Here is a 19,272-nt window from a genome sequence, read left to right as displayed (position 1 = left end):
CCTTCTCCTTCTGTATGACTCGCATCTCCTCTCCTATGGTAGTTCAGGATCAAACTGGCTGCTAGTGTCTTGCCTGCACCAATTTCTAGCTCCATTAGTAGCCTCTCTGTGCCTAAGTTTCCTTGCCCGTAAGATGGAGACAATAACAGTACCCACCTGGTTGGTTTGTTGAGGGGATTAAATGAGGTCACAGTTATTTTTTTTTTTCTAACTGGGGCAGGGTGCGGTGAGAGCGCAGAGTGTGGAGACTGGAGCCAGACTGCCTGGGTTTCAATTCCAGCTTTATAACTTCTAGCTGTGTGACCCTGGGAAAGGGACTGACTTCGCTGAGTCTTGAGTTTTCCTCAGTTGTACACTGGGGATACTTGTATCATCCATCTCGTTGGGTTGTCCTATTTAATGTGCTAATAAATATTAAACATTTTAAAGCATGAACTCAAAAGCCTGCAACGTAAATAAAATAAGTAAAGCTCTTAGATTAGCGTCTTGTAAATCGTTTCTTCGCCGGCCTGGCTGTAGAAGGAGAGCTGGCGTTGGTATAATTCTCTAGCTCCTTGGAAGAGAAGTCAGGGGCCCCCATATCTTTATCTTATTGGGTTGTCTTCCTTCTCAGACTCAGAATTTGAAAGGGAATAAGGCGTGAGGACCCTTTGACGGGAACGGAGGAGAGGAGCTGAACCGGCAACCCTTCCCTTCTTGTTTCGTAGTGATGATGGTCGCAGTCACTGGAGCTGGAGCCCTGGGTTGGCAGGACTGGGGCCCCGAGGCCAGGGCTTCGGGCGCGGGTGGGGCGTGGCCAGGAGGGGGCGCGCGGGGCGCGGTTACTCCACGGAGCGCACGCCAGGCGCCAGGGCGGCCGGGCTCCCGGGTGTGGAGCGCGCGCCATGAGCTGTGTCGGGCCGCTGCGCCCGCTGCGGGCGACTGTCCGGCTTGGGCTCGGGCTCGGGCTCAGGCTCGGGCTCGGGCTCACGCGGGCGGCCGCCTGGGGCGCCGGGCCCCGGGCACTGGGCACGCGGGCGGAGGCCGGCGCGGGTGAGCAGCCGGGGTCGCGGGGCTGCGCCGTGCGTCTCGGCTGCGCCTCCGCCTTCTGGGGAGACACGGCGGCATCAGGTAACGCGGCTGCGATCTGCGCCGCCGCTCACTCCGCTGAGCCCCTCTCTGCCCGCTTCCCCGGGAGGAAAGGTTGGAAGGGAGGCGCGAGGCTTAGGGCAGCCCTGGAGGGACGCCAGGCGTGGGGGACTAGCTCCCGGAGCCAGGGCACTGGGAACTCTGGAAGGTTTCGCGCCCCACGACGGGGCTTTTCTGCGCCACGCGCCCCAGCCTGGCGGCGACCTTTCTCCTCCACCGAAGCCCCGTGGGCCCGGTGCCAGCGCTGGCTCCGCCTCTGCTCTCCCTGGAGAAGCGCCGCCTTCCTCTCTGTCCGGGCCCTGGGACCGTCAGCCACTCCCTCCGCTCCACCCCGAGTAACGAGTCAGCTCGGAGCCAAATCCGTCTTTTCCTGGCCCCCATCTTCCCTTGGGAACGCTTCACTTCCCTCGTCTGCAAAATCGTTCAGCGGACTTTGGCAGCAGAGTGACTCCTTGGTTGTTGGTGGTTGTGATTTTTTTTAAAAAATTAAATCTGTATTGTTGAGATTATTACAGTTGTTCCTCTTTTTTCCCCCCATAGCTGCCCCGGAGGTTGTGATTTGAGGGGAGCAGTTGGGACTGTTAAAACGGGCATTATACCTAAATGGGTTAAGACTCTCTTGTGCCTTTGGCCCCTAGAAATGTGTTAGAATGTTTAAATCTTAAAATGAAAATTTAATTTAAAACTAAGACCTAAAGTAAAAACGTATTTATTCTCCTTCTCCCTCCTTTTGGGCACCTTGATAAAGAAATCAGGTGGCCCTAGCTGGATAGAGCATCTACGTGCTGATGGAAGAGTCCTGGGTTCGGGTTCAATTCCTGTCAAGGGCACACGTACCTTGGTTGCAGACTCCCCCAGGTCTGGGCCCTGGTCAGGGCTCATGTAGGAGTCAACCAATCGATGTGTTTCTCTCACATCAATGTTTCTCTCTGTCTTTCTCTCTCTCTTCCACTCTCCCTATCAATCAATGGAAAAATATCCTCAGGTGAAGATAAAAAAAAAAAAAAAATCAGGTGAAGGAAAGAGGGTGGGGAATCAGATCCCCATTATTCAAGCCCTGATTATACATAGTGCTAGTAACATATGGGAATGGGGCCTGGGAGAATTTATTGATCACTTTTTTATATGGAAGCCATCTAGTGAAATACTGCCCAGAGAATCCCCTTTGAGGAGATGTAAACATTTCTTTGTATTGCAGTGTGTTTTGACACCTGGGCTTGCTGTGGTTGCAGTGTCTGCCTCTTTCATTTGATTTGAAGGGTACTGTCTCTGTTCCACTGTCATTGTGCCCCCAAATTCTAATATTGATGCTTGTTCCTTTTTGTTTAAAGTCTTAATAGAGGCCTCCTTCTGCATCACAGTTACCAAGGGCAAGTTGACATCATAATATGTGATTGAAGAAGAGCCTGCTCTGCGATTCAAGAACCATGACTAACTTCTGAAGGCTTGTGTTCAGTGTGGGTTCTGGGCCCAGTTCTGCTGCTAACTGGCTAATGATAGGTGATCTTGGTGTTCAATTTATTTAATATCTTGGAACTTTGTTTTTCTTTTTTTCTTCTTTTTCTTTTTTGTTGTGTTAATCCTCACCCAAGGATATTTTTCCATTGATTTTTAGACAGTGGAAGGAAGGGAGAAGAAAGAAACATTGATGTGAGTGAGACATACCAACTGGTTGGGGCCGGACATCTCCAATTGGGGCTGGCCTTCCGCACCCCCCTGGTTGGGGCTGGGGATTGAACCTGCAACCAGGTACATGCCCTTGATCGGGAATCGAGCCCATGACCCTTCCGTGCACGGGTCAGTGCTCTAACTACTGAACAATACCGGCCAGGCCAGAACCTTGTATTTCTTATTTCAGAGAAGCTAGGACTAGTAACCTCCACCCATTTAGCCAATGACTCCTAAATTGAGCGGTCAATCTTGGCCCTCCTATTCCTTGACCTATCAGTAGTAGTATTAACTAAATTGATCACTGTCTCCTTAAAATTCTTTCTTCTAGAAGTCTCGTGAAGTTTTCCTCCTTCTTTCCTGCCCCTTCCTTCTCGGTCTCCTTGACTAGTTCCTCTTCTTCTTAAAAGCTAAAGTTTGGAGTGTCCCAGGCATAGGTGCTCTTCTCTATAATATTTAACATCAGTACCTAGGAAGACTCTACACTTATGCCTCCAACATGGACTTTTCCTGCTCTAAAATCCATGTTAGGGTATCCAGCTGCCTTCTTGATGCACTTGGATTTTACCACTTGTGCCTGTTTGAATTTTGCACTGTTGCTAAACATCTTGGCATAAAGTCCCAGAGTGAGATATTTCTTCCTTCTCTGAAGTCACCGATGAAAGATTCTGTTCCATGTGCTGTCTGTAGAATGGCTTAGCTGGAGATTGACGGACATTTCGGATGGTACTACTTATCCCAACATAGTTGCTTGTGACCTTCCTGAGCTCAAGTGTGGTGGAGAAATACTAGTAACATAACATTAATTATAGAGCCACTTGTCTTTCAATAATCCTCCTATTTTAATGTTTTTTTGTATGTACATCATGTCTAAGTTTACTCTTTTATTATGGTAAGAGCTATCTATCTGTCTTCTATGGTACTAGAGGCCCAGCGCATGATATCGTGCACTGGTGGGGTCCCTTGGCCTGGCCTGTGGGGATCAGGCCAAAACTGGCTCTCCAACATCCCCCGAGGGGCCCCGAATTGCGAGAGGGTTCAAGCCAGGCTGAGGGACCCCACCAGTGCACGAATCCGTGCACCAGGCCCCTAGTATGCATATGAGACGTTTGGTTAATTTCTTCCTACCCTTTCTCTTCCCCCCTTCCTTCTGAGATTCATCAGTCTGTTCCATGTTTCCACATCTGTGGTTTCTGCTCCTGTGTTGAGCGTCATAGCTACTGGTTGGACAGTTGCTGAGACTTTTATATAATATATAGATCGTAGTTGCATTATACTGGGAAAAATATGTAAGTGACTATCTCAATAATTAATAAATACTTCCAACTCTGTATTTACTTTATGGAGTCATATAAGACTTGGCTTTGTCAAGTCCCTAACCTAGTGGGAAATGTTTCTACTTGTGAGAAACCTTTGCATAGAATCTTTACAGTAGGTTTTAGGAATTTCACCATGCCAGAATAAAGAATTCTATGGCACTTAACAAAATTTGAGGCTTAAGTAATCCTTGGGTATGCCATGATAGTTTATGAAAAATGAGAGATCTGATGAGAGATATGAAGAAACCTTCAAGAAGAGCTGATTTGAAATGTACTCTTATGTAAACAACCAACTTTTGCTAAGTACCATCAGGTACAAAGCTGGACAGGGACACCAGATTAAGACAAAGCTCCTACCCTTAAACACACACTATTTAGGAGGACAGCATTATAGCATTTTTCTTTAGACTTTTATGTCTCTTGTGTTTTACTTTGAGAATTGCCTTTGAGATTTTTAATAACACAACCGGTTATTTTAGAATAATGGAAGGAGGAAACTAGAAGCTTGGTAAGAGCAGATATTAGATATTCCCTTTGACCTTGCCTATTTCTGTTATACCAAAAGCTGTGAGGGGCATAATTGATTTTTTCCTGAATTGATTATGAGCTTGGAATAGCAAAGAAGATTTACACCTGATACATTGGAAAATTTGTCATTTCTTTTTACAAAGAGATCTTTGCCATTAGATGGAAATAAATTCTGGAGAGCACTGGAAATGGGGAAATCTGCTACCATAGCTACAGATATTTTTCTGTTTCCCTATAATAATTTACTTTTCTTTAATCAGCATGATGAAGTGTGTGGATTATCACCCCAATATGGCAGTGCTTGGATGTAAAGTACAGTGACCAAAATCTCATTAAGCTAGGAAGGGTTCCCAGGGACATGCCCACAAAACGCATATGCATATATGTGCAACTTCTGATTTTGGATAATGTAAAGAAAATGTGATTTCATTCATACTTTTTAAAAATGTTGATTAAATTATTGTTAAATTTCAATTTTAGAAAGTAAACTACACTTTGTGCTTTACTTCTAGTTCCTCAGCTACTATATGGAGAGAAGCTGGATTATTTGGTTTTTGATTATCTCTCAGAGATAACTATGTGCCTCCTAACTGCTGCCAAAGTAAAATCATCTGTAAGTTAATTATTGTAATCATTTACTTATTATTGTTATCTTTTAATCTTTATTGTTGAAAGTATTACATAAGTTCCCTTCTCTCCCCCACCCCCAGCTCCTTCTAGCCCACCACTGCCCCAGGCCTTCACCACACTATTGTCTGTGTCCATGGGTTATGCATATATGCATACAAGTTCTTTGTTTGATCTCTTCCCACCCCCCTATTGTAATCATTTTAATGACCATGAAATGATACCTTAAAGTATAATTACATTAGAAAATGTTTTCATAGATGACTTATAAAGCCTTAAAATGTTAGATCTCATTATTAGGAAAAATACAAGTTGTTTGGTTATTTACTGCCACTGAGGTCAGAATTATCTTAAGGAACTACAGCTAACTGTGGAAGAGCTTTGCTCACAAAGATGGATAATGTAGCCTTATTTATAACATGCACAGAAAATGAAAGACCTAAATGGCCAACAATAAGGACATGGTTAAGTAAATGATGAGAGATCCAGACAATGAAATCTTATGTAGCCACTAAAATTATACTTATGAAAAAGGCTTTATTAACATGAAAAATTGCTTATGCTGTCATATATAATATGTGATCATTGTCTTAGTCCTAACTCTGAAATATTTTTGTTAGATCCAGTAAATTAATTATTTTTGTTTTAATACATAAGGCCAAGAAATTAGCCCCAGGCATGGAATATCCCAGCAGAAATTCCATTTAGACCAGAGGACCATTTGAATCATATAGCTTGTTAGATTTCATTTAAAAGTGAATCTCTAGTAATGTAACTAACTATCTAGTTTGTGCTTTAAACTACTCTTACTCCACTCCACTCTATTGGTTTCCTACATCTGTTTCTATAATCTACCAAATAAATGTAAAAGCATTACCTTTTCTTGACAATGTAGGGGTATGCTGAGGACATGTATAGTGTTGGGAATTTTAGTTTTTAATAAAACTTTGGAGTTAAAACTTCTATAGATCACAAAAGAAAAGTGATTACTTTGTTTGGTTATTCTTATTTTATCTCTTTGGTAGTAATGCAGGTTAAGTTTATTTTTATATCATGTAGCTATTTCCACTGATTTATTATAACCTTAAATTCATAAGGGATTAGTGATTTTCAGACAACATAAATATTACAATTACTTAAAATTTAACTTAAAAGTAGCCTTGAAAGTAATTAAAGGATTGATTAGTCTGTTGCCTTTGAGTTACACAAATGCATTTCATAGCGGATAACATATTTATTTTTATATTTTAGGATTTGGGCTATGTTCCTGATTTTGTACAGACTGCCATGGCTCCATATATAAAGGACATTCATAAAAAAGGTAATTTGAAAAACATTTAAATCATCTTAATTTTCTGTATTTAATGGCATGTCAGGTTTTAAGAAAGAGAGGATATATATTTATATATTATGTAATATATATTACTAGAAGTCCAGTGCACAAAAATCTGTGCACTCGGGAGGGGGGGATCCCCTCAGCCCGGCCTGTGCCCTCTCACAGTCTGGGTCCCCTCGGGGGATGACCACCTGCTGGCTTAGGCCTGCTCCCGGGGGGATTGGGCCTAAGCTGGCAATCAGACATCCCTCTGGCAGCCCGGCAGCCCTCGGGGGATGTCCACTTGCCAGTGAGGAGCAGACCTAAGCTGCAGTCAGACATCCTTAGCACTGCTGAGGAGGCAGGAGAGGCTCCCACCAGCACCACTGTACTGGCAGCCATCAGCCTGGCTTGTGGCTGAGCAGAGCTCCCCCATGTGGGAGCGCCCTGACCACCAGAGGGCAGCTCCTGCATTGAGCGTTTGCCCCCTGGTGGTCAGTGTGTGTCATAGTGACCAGTCATTCCCAGTCTTTCTGCTTTTAGGGTCAGTTTGCATATTACCCTTTTACTATATAGGATAGAGGCCTGGTGCATGGGTGGGGGCTGGCTGGTTTGCCCTGAAGGGTGTCCCACTTGGGTGCCTGGCCAGCCTGGATGAGGGGCTGATGGCTGTTTGCAGCTGGTCACACCCCCTTCAAGGTGGGGGACCCCACTTGGGTGCCTGGCCAGCCTGGATGAGGGGCTGATGGCTGTTTTCAGGCTGGCCACACGCCCTTCAGGGTGGGGGTCCCCACTGGGATGCCTGGCCAGTCTGGGTGAGAGGCTGAGGGCCATTTTCAGGATGGCTGGCAACTGAAGCTCCCAGCCTCTCCTTTATTTCTTTTTTCTTTTTTATTCTGGGATTTATTTACCTTCTATAACTGAAACTTTGTTGCCATCCTGCTCGCTCCAGCTCTGAGGCCGCGGCTGGCTGCAAGCAGGTATCTGGAGTTTGTTTGGCTTCTATAATTGAAACTTTGTTGCTTTTGGAGCTGTTGCTTTCGGAGCTCAGAGCCTGGCCGTGGCAGGCGGGGAACCTTGGCTTCCTCCATCACTGGAGCAAGCAAGCCTCCTGCTCGCTTCAGTTGCGTGGCTGCCGGCCACCATCTTTGTTGGCAGTTAATTTGCATATCACCCTGATTAGCCAATGGGAAGCGTAGCGGAGGAATGGTTAATTACCCTTTTTGTCTTTTATTAGATAGGATATTTATATGTATTTATGTAATATAGCTAAATATATTTAAATACTATATTTATATTATATAGATAAATATATATTTATATATACGATGTAGTCATTAAAAATAAATAATTAACTCAATGAACAGTTGAAAAGGCCTTATAAGCCACTTTGATGTGGTTCTGAGGAAAGAAGGCAGTTGTTATTAGGTGAAAGAATGTTTAAAAATATAGCCAATGTCAACACACCAACATATTTGGGTTGATTTCCAGTTGGAGAGTTATAATTATACTGATTAGCACTCTCTCACCCTGGGTCTCTGTGGCTCAGAGCAAATCTTAGGAAGATGTCTTGGGATCTATAAAAGCCACTGACTATACTTGAACCAAATCCGAGGCTCTGACCTCATTGCCATAGTGCTGTGACTTATTGGGCTAACAAAGAAAGTCTTTTGCAGTTGGGTCCTGAGGTAACTTCCAGTGACATTACTGAGTATCTCTTAAGTACTGCAAATGTATCTCTGCTTAAGAAGGATAAATCCCTTACAATATGTTATTGTTTAAGATCTTTAAGATGAAGAGTTGTTGTGTGTGTGTTTTTTAATCCTCACTGAAGGATATTTTTCCACTGATTTTTAGAGAGAGTGTAAGAGAGAGGGAAAGATAGAGAAATATCAATGTGAGAGAAACACATTGATTGGTTGCCTCCTGCATGTGCCTTGACTGGAATCGAACCTGAGACCCTTTGGACTGCAATCTGATGCTCTATCCACTAAGCCAAACCAGCTAGGGCAAGATGAAGAGTTTTTAATAATTGCTAATCTGATGTGGTTATTGTGTACCATTTAGTTTTATTGTTGGTGAATCTCAGAATATATGCTAGGAGGTTCTGTTTTCTAAAATATCATTATTTTCCTCTAGAGGGAGCTATATGTCCTTTTTAGAAAATAATTTATCCTGAAAGTAAGGCACAAAGAAAGCAAGGTGTCAGACTTAACCAAAACTTCTTATGGACCTTTAAGTATTCATAGTAAAATTGTTATTTGTATATTATTTTTCATTTTAGAATCATAAAATGTCAGTTAACACACAAGGGCCTCTACTTCTGCTCTTGCTATATGTTAAACATAGAGTTAGACATCACAGACAAACAAGGCTGAAGATGCTACCACTTGGATGAGAGGGGGGAAATAGAAACAGGTTTGAGGGAGGGAGTTTTAATCAATAAAAGTACTAGTTGAATCCATTATTGGGAGGGATTTCTTAAGGAGGCAGAGGTGGGAATGGATATAAAGAAAAGTAGGGTTGAGCTTTAGGGAACCCTTGAAAGAGGAGGGATGGTGGAGTCAAAGAACGAGATATAAAATGTGACGGGGGGGGGGGGGGGGGGGCGGGGGAGGAAGCGGTGAACTGTGGAAGAGACAGGGAAGAACCTGATAGTGCAGTCACCAGAACTCAAAAAGGAGGGAGTTTTAGGAAAGTGTTAGTGGGGAGGAGGGAGGTGGGGAGGAGGATGGAGGTTGATTCACATGTACCTGAATAGGTTGAAGAGAGTGAAAACAGATAAAAAAAAATATCGTATTTAGTTAGAAAGGGTATAAATTCTAATACTTTATACTTAATAATCACTCTTTGGCCAGTTAATAGGAGTGGTTCAGCAAAACATTCAGAACCCTTTGCAGATTTTGTGTGATGGCCATTTGGCCATTAACCACCCACACAGTCCATATAGAATCTGACACCACAGATGACAGATGGGGAGTGGGACACCCAGGGTTTTCATCCTGCCGCTGTCCCTAACAAGCTGCACAACCTTGGACGCGTCACTTAGCTTCCCTGCACCTTGGCTTCTTCATCTGTAAACGAGACAGTTGGATTCGGTCAAGGTTTCTTAATCTGGTACCCAAGGCTAGGCATCGGGGAATCTGACATGCCCCTGAAATTATAAGCAAAAGAAGCTTTTTCCCCTGAGGAGAGAATCCATAGTTTTTATCAGATTCCTCAAAGGATAAGGAATCTTTAAAAGATGAGAACACCTGGAGTAGGTGATCACTCAAGTCCTCTCTACCTTAGAATTCTGGAATGTTGACTCTGTCTTTAGCCACTTTGTAGTATTCCAAATAGCTGTCAGACATCAAATTAAAGATTAGTCTTTTCAAAATGGAATTGATTGGATCAGTTCCCTCTAGAGCAGTGGTTCTCAACCTTCTGGCCCTTTAAATACAGTTCCTCATGTTGTGACCCAACCATAAGATTATTTTCGTTGCTACTTCATAACTGTAATGTTGCTACTGTTATGAATCGTAATGTAAATATCTGATATGCAGGATGGTCTTAGGCGACCCCTGTGAAAGGGCCGTTCGACCGCCAAAGGGGTCGCGACCCACAGGTTGAGAACCGCTGCTCTAGAGGCTTATTAGAAAATCTGGAGAATTTTAAAAATCAGAACTAGTTATTTCTTTAATAGCCCACAGATATTTTTATGAGGACCCAAGAGTTACATCTCCCTTCACATCAGTTACCAGCCATGCATCTGATGAGCATAAACACCGGAAGTGGCTTCAGCCACTTAAATATTATATAGGGATGCCATTGCCTTTGGTATATTTGCCTCTAAAAGGTAAAAACAAACAAACAAAACAGTGGGCAGAGAAAGCAGTTCTTTGAATGAAAGCTGCTAATTGAACTTGCATCGGAGTGATTGCCATGTGTTTCTCTTCTGGCAGGCGTGCGTGTGGTCAGCAATGCTGGGGGTACCAACCCTCTCGTGTGTGCTGCTGCCCTGGACAAGATGGCCAGGAAGGCTGGTGTTGATTTGAAAATAGCAGTGGTCACTGGAGATGACATCCTGGGAGAGGTTATTGACATTTATGTGATACACTCCTAAGCAAGAAGCCATCTATCCTGTGATGAACAATTAGGATCGTTTACCTTGATCTAATTATTGGATTTGGTTATAACTCTTCAGACTGAGCTCTAGAAATCTCTCTCTAATCTGTGTCACTTTAGTCTAGAAATTCTGGTCTAGATTATCCATTAATGTTTATAAACCACTTATGTGCCTGCTATGAAAGATTTATTGACTCACTGAAGACAGTGTTTAGAATAACTTTGGACCCTCCTTTGAACATGGAAGTGTAAGTTGAAATTGTGCTTCTTACAAAACATGAAGTTTTTTTTAACTTACCTTTCTAATCTTAACATTATTTGGGTTCCAGCTGATGGATTTTGCTGCAGGTGATACATTCTGTGTCACAACAGGAAAGGAAATGAAATTACAAAGTTTTTTTATTAACACTTCAATTTGAAAAGCTAGATGTTTCAAGCTTTTCCTTGGTGCTGCTTTCTTAGGCTGAGCTCGGCTCCCTGTGAAATTCAAAGGCTGTAAAATCCCACTTGTGAAATGCAAGCAATTTCTGTGGGCTCTTGGATACTTGTGCTAGCTGTCAGGAACACACAAAAATCAATGGACTCATTTGTTTGAGAGTAAACAGAACAGATCTGCTAATTAGCTTTATCTGGGTAGAGCCTTTGGCTTGCTCATATAGGCCTGCTAAATGTCCTCTCTGTGCAGGTTTAGATTCCTGATTTGTGAAAACTGCTGTGGAGATAACCTTGCAGAGCTGTCCTATTTCTGTGTAAATAGTATATTTTAAATTCATCTGAATCCTCCTTCTAACTGCTGTGGGTGAATTTGCTGCCATAACTGTCCACTGATTTACTTTATTTTTTGTTTTATTGATTTCAGAGAGGAAGAGAGAGAGGAGAGATACTAGTAGAAACATCAATGATGAGAGAGAATCATTGATTGGCTGCCTCCTACATGTCCCCTACTGAGGATCGAACCCACAACCCAGGCATGTGACCTTGACTGGAATCGAACCTGGGACCCCTCGGTCCACAGGCTGACGCTCTCTCTATATCAGTGATGGCGAACCTATGACACATGTGTCAGAGGTGACACACGAACTCATTTTTTTTCATTGATTTTTCTTTGTTAAATGGCATTTAAATATATAAAATAAATATCAAAAATATGAGTGTTTTACTATGGTTGCAAATATCAAAAAATTTCTGTATGTGACACGGCACCAGAGTTAAGTTAGGGTTTTTCACAGTGCTGACACGCCGAGCTCAAAAGTTTCGCCATCGCTGCTCTATACACTAAGCCAAACCAGCTAGGGTCACTGATTTACTTTAAATATGATGCTACGTTAGCATGTGGCAGAATTCTGCTTTAATGATCCCAATGTGATGACAAATTCTTAAAATCTTATCCAAGAGAATTAAACTGTCGCCATTTTCCCTTTATGGAAAGGAATCTAACCCTGGACAGATTTTCATTTGTAGAGAACTAATATGGAAACAGTACTACTGTGAAGCAGGTCCCTGCCTAGGAATATCAGAGTTTGACCTTTCATAGCCAAAACCCTGCCTACTCCTGTTGAAATAGTAACTGAACACAACGAAAATATGTACTTACCATAAGTCACACACTTTCACATGTATGCATATGTTATATTATATACTACTAAAGGCCCGGTGCACAAAAATTTGTGCACTCGGGCAGGGGGTGGGAGGGGCCCTCAGCCCAGCCTGTGCCCTCTTGCAGTCTGGGACCCCTCAGGGGATGTCCACCTGCTGGCTTAGGCCCACTCCCCTGGGGGATCGGGCCTTAGCTGGCAATCAGACATTCCTCTGGCAGCCCGGGAGCCCTCAGGGGATGTCCACTTGCCAGCAGGGAGCAGGCCTAAGCTGTAGTCAGACATCCTTAGTGCTGCTGAGGAGGCAGGAGAGGCTCCTGACACCACTGCTGTACTGGCAGCCATCAGCCTGGCTTGTGGCTGAGCAGAGCTCCTCCTGTGGGAGTGCACTGACCACCAGGGGTCAGCTCCTGCATTGAGCGTCTGCCCCCTGGTGGTCAGTGTGTGTCATAGTGACCAGTCATTCCTAGTCGTTCTGCTGTTAGGGCCAATTTGCATATTACCCTTTTATTATATAGGATAGCTATATTTTTTTTGTTTTTTTAAAATATATTTTGATTCTTTACAGAGAGGATGGGAGAGGGATAGAGAGTTAGAAACATCAATGAGAGAGAAACACCGACCAGCTGTCTCCTGCACACCCCCTACTGGGGATGTGCCCCCAACCAAGGTACATGCCCTTGACTGGAATTCAACCTGGGACCCTTCAGTCCACAGGCCAACTTTCCATCCACTGAGCCAAACCGACCAGGGCTATAGCTATGTTTTGTAATAGATATAAAACACCAAATCCCTGTTGGGGACTTAAGGGTGGAGCAGTCCCAGCTTTAATCTTTGGTGGTGTCGTTGCTTTGGCTTTGGTGTCACTTCGTGCTATGACGGACTTCAGGAGAACAGAACATGTCGTCCACTTTTAGAGCCTCTGGGAGGTGATGACATATTCTTTTTATGAGTGATCATCTCTATGTAGGTGTAGCTGATGCTGTGGTGCTTCACACAATTTTCAGGTGCTTTGTCCTGTTTTAGCCTGAGCCCTTCTTTTGTGGGGGGAGGTTGTAGAGACCACCCTATACCATGCTCTCTCCCGTGCTTTGGTGCTTAGCCTGGGAAAATATGTCGGCATTAGGAGTCCCTGAATACATCATTTCATGATTAAGGGAAACATGCATTGATAACTTTTATTCTGAACATTGGCTTGATAGGAAACATGATTCTTTACTGGAGAGAAATTGCTATAGGACCTTTCAAATTCTGCATATCACTTTGTAAGAACTAGAAGAGATTATATATGTATTTACACCAATCCTGTGGGATTGATACTGTCAGTGCCCTGCTTTAAAGATGAAGAAACTCAGAGAAGCACAGGGAAGCTGGTGGTTTGCTAGGGGTCAGAGCCCACACGCTTCACCAACAGGCTTCACTCAGCCTTTCTTGATTGGGTTCTTTGTCTACAAAATAGGGGTTGTGACACCTGCCTGTCAGGGTTGTTTGGAAAACAAAATGAAACACTGTATGAAAAATGCCTGAAATAGAATATACAGAATAACTTTTTAAATATATTACTTTCTTCATCCCAATAATGAAATGTATAGGAGTCTACTTATCTATTACATGTTCTTGTTGTTTAGCATATACAGGATGGGGCAAAAGTAGGTTTACAATTGTGAGTGCACAAAACACAATTTATTCTTCTATTATTTATTAATTATTGTATTATTTTTCAAATGAACAACTGTAACTCTACTTTTGTATAATACAAGTAAGCTCTCTGTGAATAAAGGTTTAAAATATTTTTGTAAAATATTTATAGAAGGAGGCTCTGCAAAGATCCACTATCACAGATATGGAGAGTGGGAAGAAATTTCCAGACACCATTGAAAGCATGAATGTGTACCTTGGGTAAGGTCTTTTCTCTTATGTCCCTTATTCCTCCTGCCCTCCCTTCCATCCTTTCAAATATAGATGGACACTTGTGACTTCAAAGGGCTGGCCATTTCCAAAGCCTTTTTCCCAGTGTGCCAGGTAGCAGCAGAAACTCTTAGTAACATCCACAGGACTTTCTCAAGAACCACCATAATTTGCAGCTTCCAGGCCAGACAATAGGCCTGAGTAAAGGAGGCAGACATTCTTTGACAACTGTCGCTGCTACAGTGTCCCCTTGACCTATCTAAACCAATAACAGGACAGAAAGAGGAATTTAACTTTAAGCCTTGGGAGTTAAAAAGTTTATGGCTGCTAATATCACCAGAACATCTGGCAGAAGCAAATGCAAATCCAGATGTTCCCTCAAAAGAGGCTGCTCCACAAATAAAGCCTCACCAAACTTAATAGAATAGGAGTTCACAGTCTGAAATTCCAAAAAAAATCTAAATGTCCATGGAATTCATAAACTGGAATGTTTTGATGCAGAATGCTATAAGCATGTTAAAGATGTTTAAAGAAATGAAGATGGAATAAAAACCAGAGCAGGGAACAAGCTTTCAAAGAAGGCCTAGATGGATTTGAATAGAAACCAAATGAACTTTATTAGTCAAACATATAGTCATTGAAATAAAATTTTAATGGGTGAATTAAACAGCAGATTAGATACAATTAATAGAAGATTAATGAATTGGAAAAAATGGATCTGATAAAATTTACTGAGATCAGCCCAGGTTAAAGAGATAGAAAATGAAATAGAACTTTGAGATACGTGGATAGAATTGTAAGGTCTAACATCCTATCTAAGAGTGAGAGAAGAGAATATAAAGAACTAGAGGTCTGGTGCATGAAACTCATGCACTTGGGTAAGGGGGTCCCTCAGCCCGGCCTGCGCCCTCTCACAGTCTGGGAGCCCTCAGCAGATGTCCTATGGCTGGCTTAGGCACACTCTCCAGAGAGAGCAGGCCTAAGCCAGCAGGAGGACATCCTTAGCGCTGCCATGGAGGCGGGAGGGACTCCCACCACTGTCGCTGCACTCACCAGCGGTGAACCTGGCTCAGGGCTTCTGGCTGAGCAGTGCTCCCCCTGTGGAAGTACACTGACCACCAGGGGGCAGCCCCTGCTTGAGCGTCTGCCCCCTGGTGGTCAGTGCATGTCATAGCAATCGGTCATTCCGCTGTTTGGTCAATTTGCATATTAGCCGTTTATTATGTAGGATGGGGGAAAGCAATGTCCAGAGACAATGGCTGGGAATTATTATTTTTTTTAAAATATATTTTATTGATTTTTTACAGAGAGGAAGGGAGAGAGATAGAGAGTTAGAAACATCGATGAGAGAGAAACATTGATCAGCTGCCTCCTGCACATCTCCTACTGGGGATATGCCCGCAACCCAGGTACATGCCCTTGACCGGAATTGAACCTGGGACCTTTCAGTCCGCAGGCCGATGCTCTATACACTGAGCCAAACCGGTTTCGGCTGGCTGGGAATTATTCAGGGTTGATGAGACATATTTATCCACAGGGTCAAGAAGGAGAGTCAACCCCAAGCAGATTAAACAAAAAGATATAATACCATGCAACTGTCTAAAACCGGAAACTAAGATTGTAAGAGCATCCAAAGAGAAAGGCAGTACACAAGCATCAATACTTGGACTGATAACACACCTCTCAACAGCAAAATTGGATACCAGGAGATTGTGAAGTAGTCTCCATGAAGTAAAATAACTGACATTCTAGAAATGTATGCCCAGACAAACCGGCGTTGTATAAGGGGTGAATGTTGACAGAACACTTGATAAACAGCTACACAGGAAATACTGATTTAAAAATAATAATGTGAATGGAAGTATCTAGGAGAGTGTTTTGTCCACATCATTTAATGCCTGGAATTAGTTGAAATAAACTTGAGTCATTGGACAAAATGATAAGCAGTTGTGGTTTGTTGTTGTTGTTGTTTAATCAAAAGCTTTAATCTCACTTGGGTGGAAAACAATAACAGGGATGATCTGTTTCCCAAAGAGCAAGACCCATAAGCAGGGCCCTGGACCTCGGTGCCGACATCGTTCTGACGGGGCGCTGCGTGGACAGTGCGCTCGTGCTGGGACCCCTCATTCACGAGGTAAGTTGACGGGGAGGACACACTTGTCACCTTGAGCTCACCATCTTTGTTTTGCTTACTAACACGCATGTGATTCTCTTTGGCCATTACAAAGTGTGTTCAGGTGCCAATTTGTGAAGTTCTAAATATTAAAAACAAGCCAAAAGTCAATAAATTGCTTTCCTAATAGAGGTCTAATATGTCTCATGTACCAAAAGGCACACAGTGAATTTCAAATTTGATTTTATATAATGATGTTCATTAAAATATGGTAGAATATTTTATTGTTGTTGTTAACTAAGTTATTCAGAGATGACCATGTGAAACTGGTTTATATATGTGTGTGTGGTTGGTGTAATAACTCCTGCAGCCTTTTATTCAATACCTTGGGATCCTTTAGAATCTTAAGAGTTTGAGAACACTTCTATATGATTGGGGACTACTTTGCTTATGCTAATTTTTTAATAGTAATTTTTTTTCTAAAAATAGGTGTATTGACCCCTTCCTGGTCAAATTCCTAGTTCTTGGTGTGCCTCCATTTATTTAATCCCTTGCAGCGGTTCTCAACCTGTGGGTTGTGACCATTGGAAAACACATATGACACATCAGATATTTACATTACGATTCATAACAGTAGCAAAATTACAGTTATAGAGTAGCAACAAAAATAATTTTATGGGATAAAATGTATTACGGAGGTTGCATTTAAAACTCTAGTCTAGGGAGGAGAACCAAGATGGCGGCATAGGTTAACGCCAGAGATTGCTGCCTCAAACAACCAATTCAAGGGTACACCTAAAAGACGGAACGGGATTTTTATAAATTATTTTTCTCGAGGAGAACCAAGATGGCGGCATAGGTTAACGCCGGAGTTTGCTGCCTTGAACAACTACTTCAAAAGTGAAACTAAAAGACGTAAGGGACATCACCCAGAACCACAGGAACGCTGGCTGAGTGGAAGTCCTACAACTAGGAGGAAAGAGAAACGCATACGGACACTCAGAGGAGGCGCAGTGCTGAAGTCAAATTCTGGGGCGCGGAGTGCGCGGAGCGGGCTGGCGGTGGAGGGCGCGGTTAGCATTTTCAATCGGGAGGGAGTCGCAGACTCTGAGCTCCAGATACGGGCGAGTCTTTAGGGACCCAGACTCAAACGGGAGAAGCGAGACTGTCTGGCTTCGGTCAGAGTGAGTGCAGCTTTCTCTCCGAGGGTTGCAGCGTTGCGAAGAAGCAAAAAACACCCAACTGGAAAAGCAAAATGAAAAAAGAATCCGGAAATACGAAGATAGTGTAAGGAGCCTCTGGGACAGCTTCAAGCATACCAACATCAGAATTATAGGGGTGCCAGAAGATGAGAGAGAGCAAGATACTGAAAACCTATTTGAAGAAATAATGACAGAAAACTTCCCCCACCTGGTGAAAGAAATAGACTTACAGGTCCAGGAAGCGCAGAGAACCCCAAACAAAAGGAATCCAAAGAGGACCACACCAAGACACATCATAATTAAAATGTCAAGAGCAAAAGACAAAGAGAAAATCCTAAAAGCAGCAAGAGAAAGAAACTCAGTTACCTACAAGGGAATACCCATACGACTGTCACCTGATTTCTCAACAGAAACTTTGCAGGCCAGAAGGGAATGGCAAGAAATATTCAAAGTGATGAATACCAAGAACCTACAACCAAGATTACTTTATCCAGCAAAGCTATCATTCAGAACTGAAGGTCAGATAAAGAGCTTCACAGATAAGGAAAAGCTAAAGGAGTTCATCACCACCAAACCAGTATTATATGAAATGCTGAAAGGTATCCTTTAAGAAGAGGAAGAGGAAGAAAAAGGTAAAGATACAAATTATGAACAACAAACATGCATCTACCAACAAGTGAACCTAAGAATCAAGTGAACAAATAATCTGGTGATCATAATAGAATCAGGGACATAGAAAGGGAATGGACTGACTATTCTTGGGGGGGAAAGGGGTGTGGGATATTTGGGAAGAGACTGGACAAAAATCGTGCACCTATGGATGAGGACAGTGGGTGGGGAGTGAGGGCAGAGGGTGGGGCGGGAACTGGGAGGAGGGGAGTTATGGGGGGGAAAAAGAGGAACAAATGTAATAATCTGAACAATAAAGATTTAATTTAAAAAAAATAAATAAAACTCTAAAAAAAATAATAATAATTTTATGGTTGGGGGTCACCACAACATGAGGAACTGTATTAAACCGATGGTCACGACCCACAGGTTGAGAACCACTGCCTTAGGGGCTTGAGGTTCTTTGTTGTAAAATATTCTCAAGTCAAATCCAGCTTCTCAAGGGCAGTGGAGGCTCTTTCTCTACATATGGAGAGAAACTTATAATTGTGTTATAGAGATAGAATGAGCCATCCCTTAGGCTTCTTGGATCTCCCTGTTCATCCATTCAGACTCAACCCAGTGTCTAACTTTGCTTTTTTGAAATTGTGTTCTCTAGTTTTAAGTCTGCACTCTCCCGTGGGAGGCTGCTTCTAAAGCCTTTATATTGGTCCTCAAATCCATGCACTTTTGGGCCCAGCTATTCCTCCAGTGGACTCTTCCTTCCCTCCCTTTTCCACTCCGTTCATCTCTTTAGGGCCTAGCTCTTCCTCTCTTTTCTTCCTCCCACTCAGGAAGTACTGTTCTTTGTAATGTTGGTTTTGCTACTACTTGGAGCAAATTGTATGCTATGTATACTCAAGAGGCTTCCAGTATTTATCATTATCTCTAGTTCTTGGCTGCCTACTTAACAAGGAGTCCTGTGAAGATCTCTAAAGTTCTCTATCTGTACTCTTCTCTCTATGTGGTATTTTATCCCGCAAACTCTAGTCATCGTGGTCTCCCTCGACTCTCAGCTCCTTAACTCAGGGAACCTGCCAGCTTCCATTTCGATTCCCCCTCCCAGCACTGGGCTTGGAAACTCAATCATAGGCCCATCTCATGTGTTTCAACT

General features: G+C 42.9%; 1 protein-coding gene across 1 annotated transcript in view; it reads left to right on the top strand.

Moving 5' to 3' along the window:
- Positions 1–19,272, top strand: part of LOC308520254 (uncharacterized protein) — a gene marked incomplete at its 5' end in the record, with an annotated part of 62,415 nt that overhangs the window by 4,700 nt on the left and 38,443 nt on the right. Inside the window, 5 exons of the mRNA XM_081092766.1 lie at positions 5,156–5,256; positions 6,522–6,591; positions 10,530–10,660; positions 14,098–14,186; positions 16,230–16,329. Coding sequence (XP_080948892.1) covers positions 5,156–5,256; positions 6,522–6,591; positions 10,530–10,660; positions 14,098–14,186; positions 16,230–16,329 — 491 coding nt within the window. The remainder of the gene's footprint in view (positions 1–5,155; positions 5,257–6,521; positions 6,592–10,529; positions 10,661–14,097; positions 14,187–16,229; positions 16,330–19,272) is intronic.

Source organism: Myotis nattereri (assembly GCF_964212035.1).
Source record: "Myotis nattereri genome assembly, chromosome: 5".
Lineage (NCBI taxonomy): Eukaryota > Metazoa > Chordata > Mammalia > Chiroptera > Vespertilionidae > Myotis > Myotis nattereri.
The sequence above is the reverse complement of the archived record's forward strand: the minus strand, read 5'-3'. Positions and strand labels throughout refer to the sequence as shown.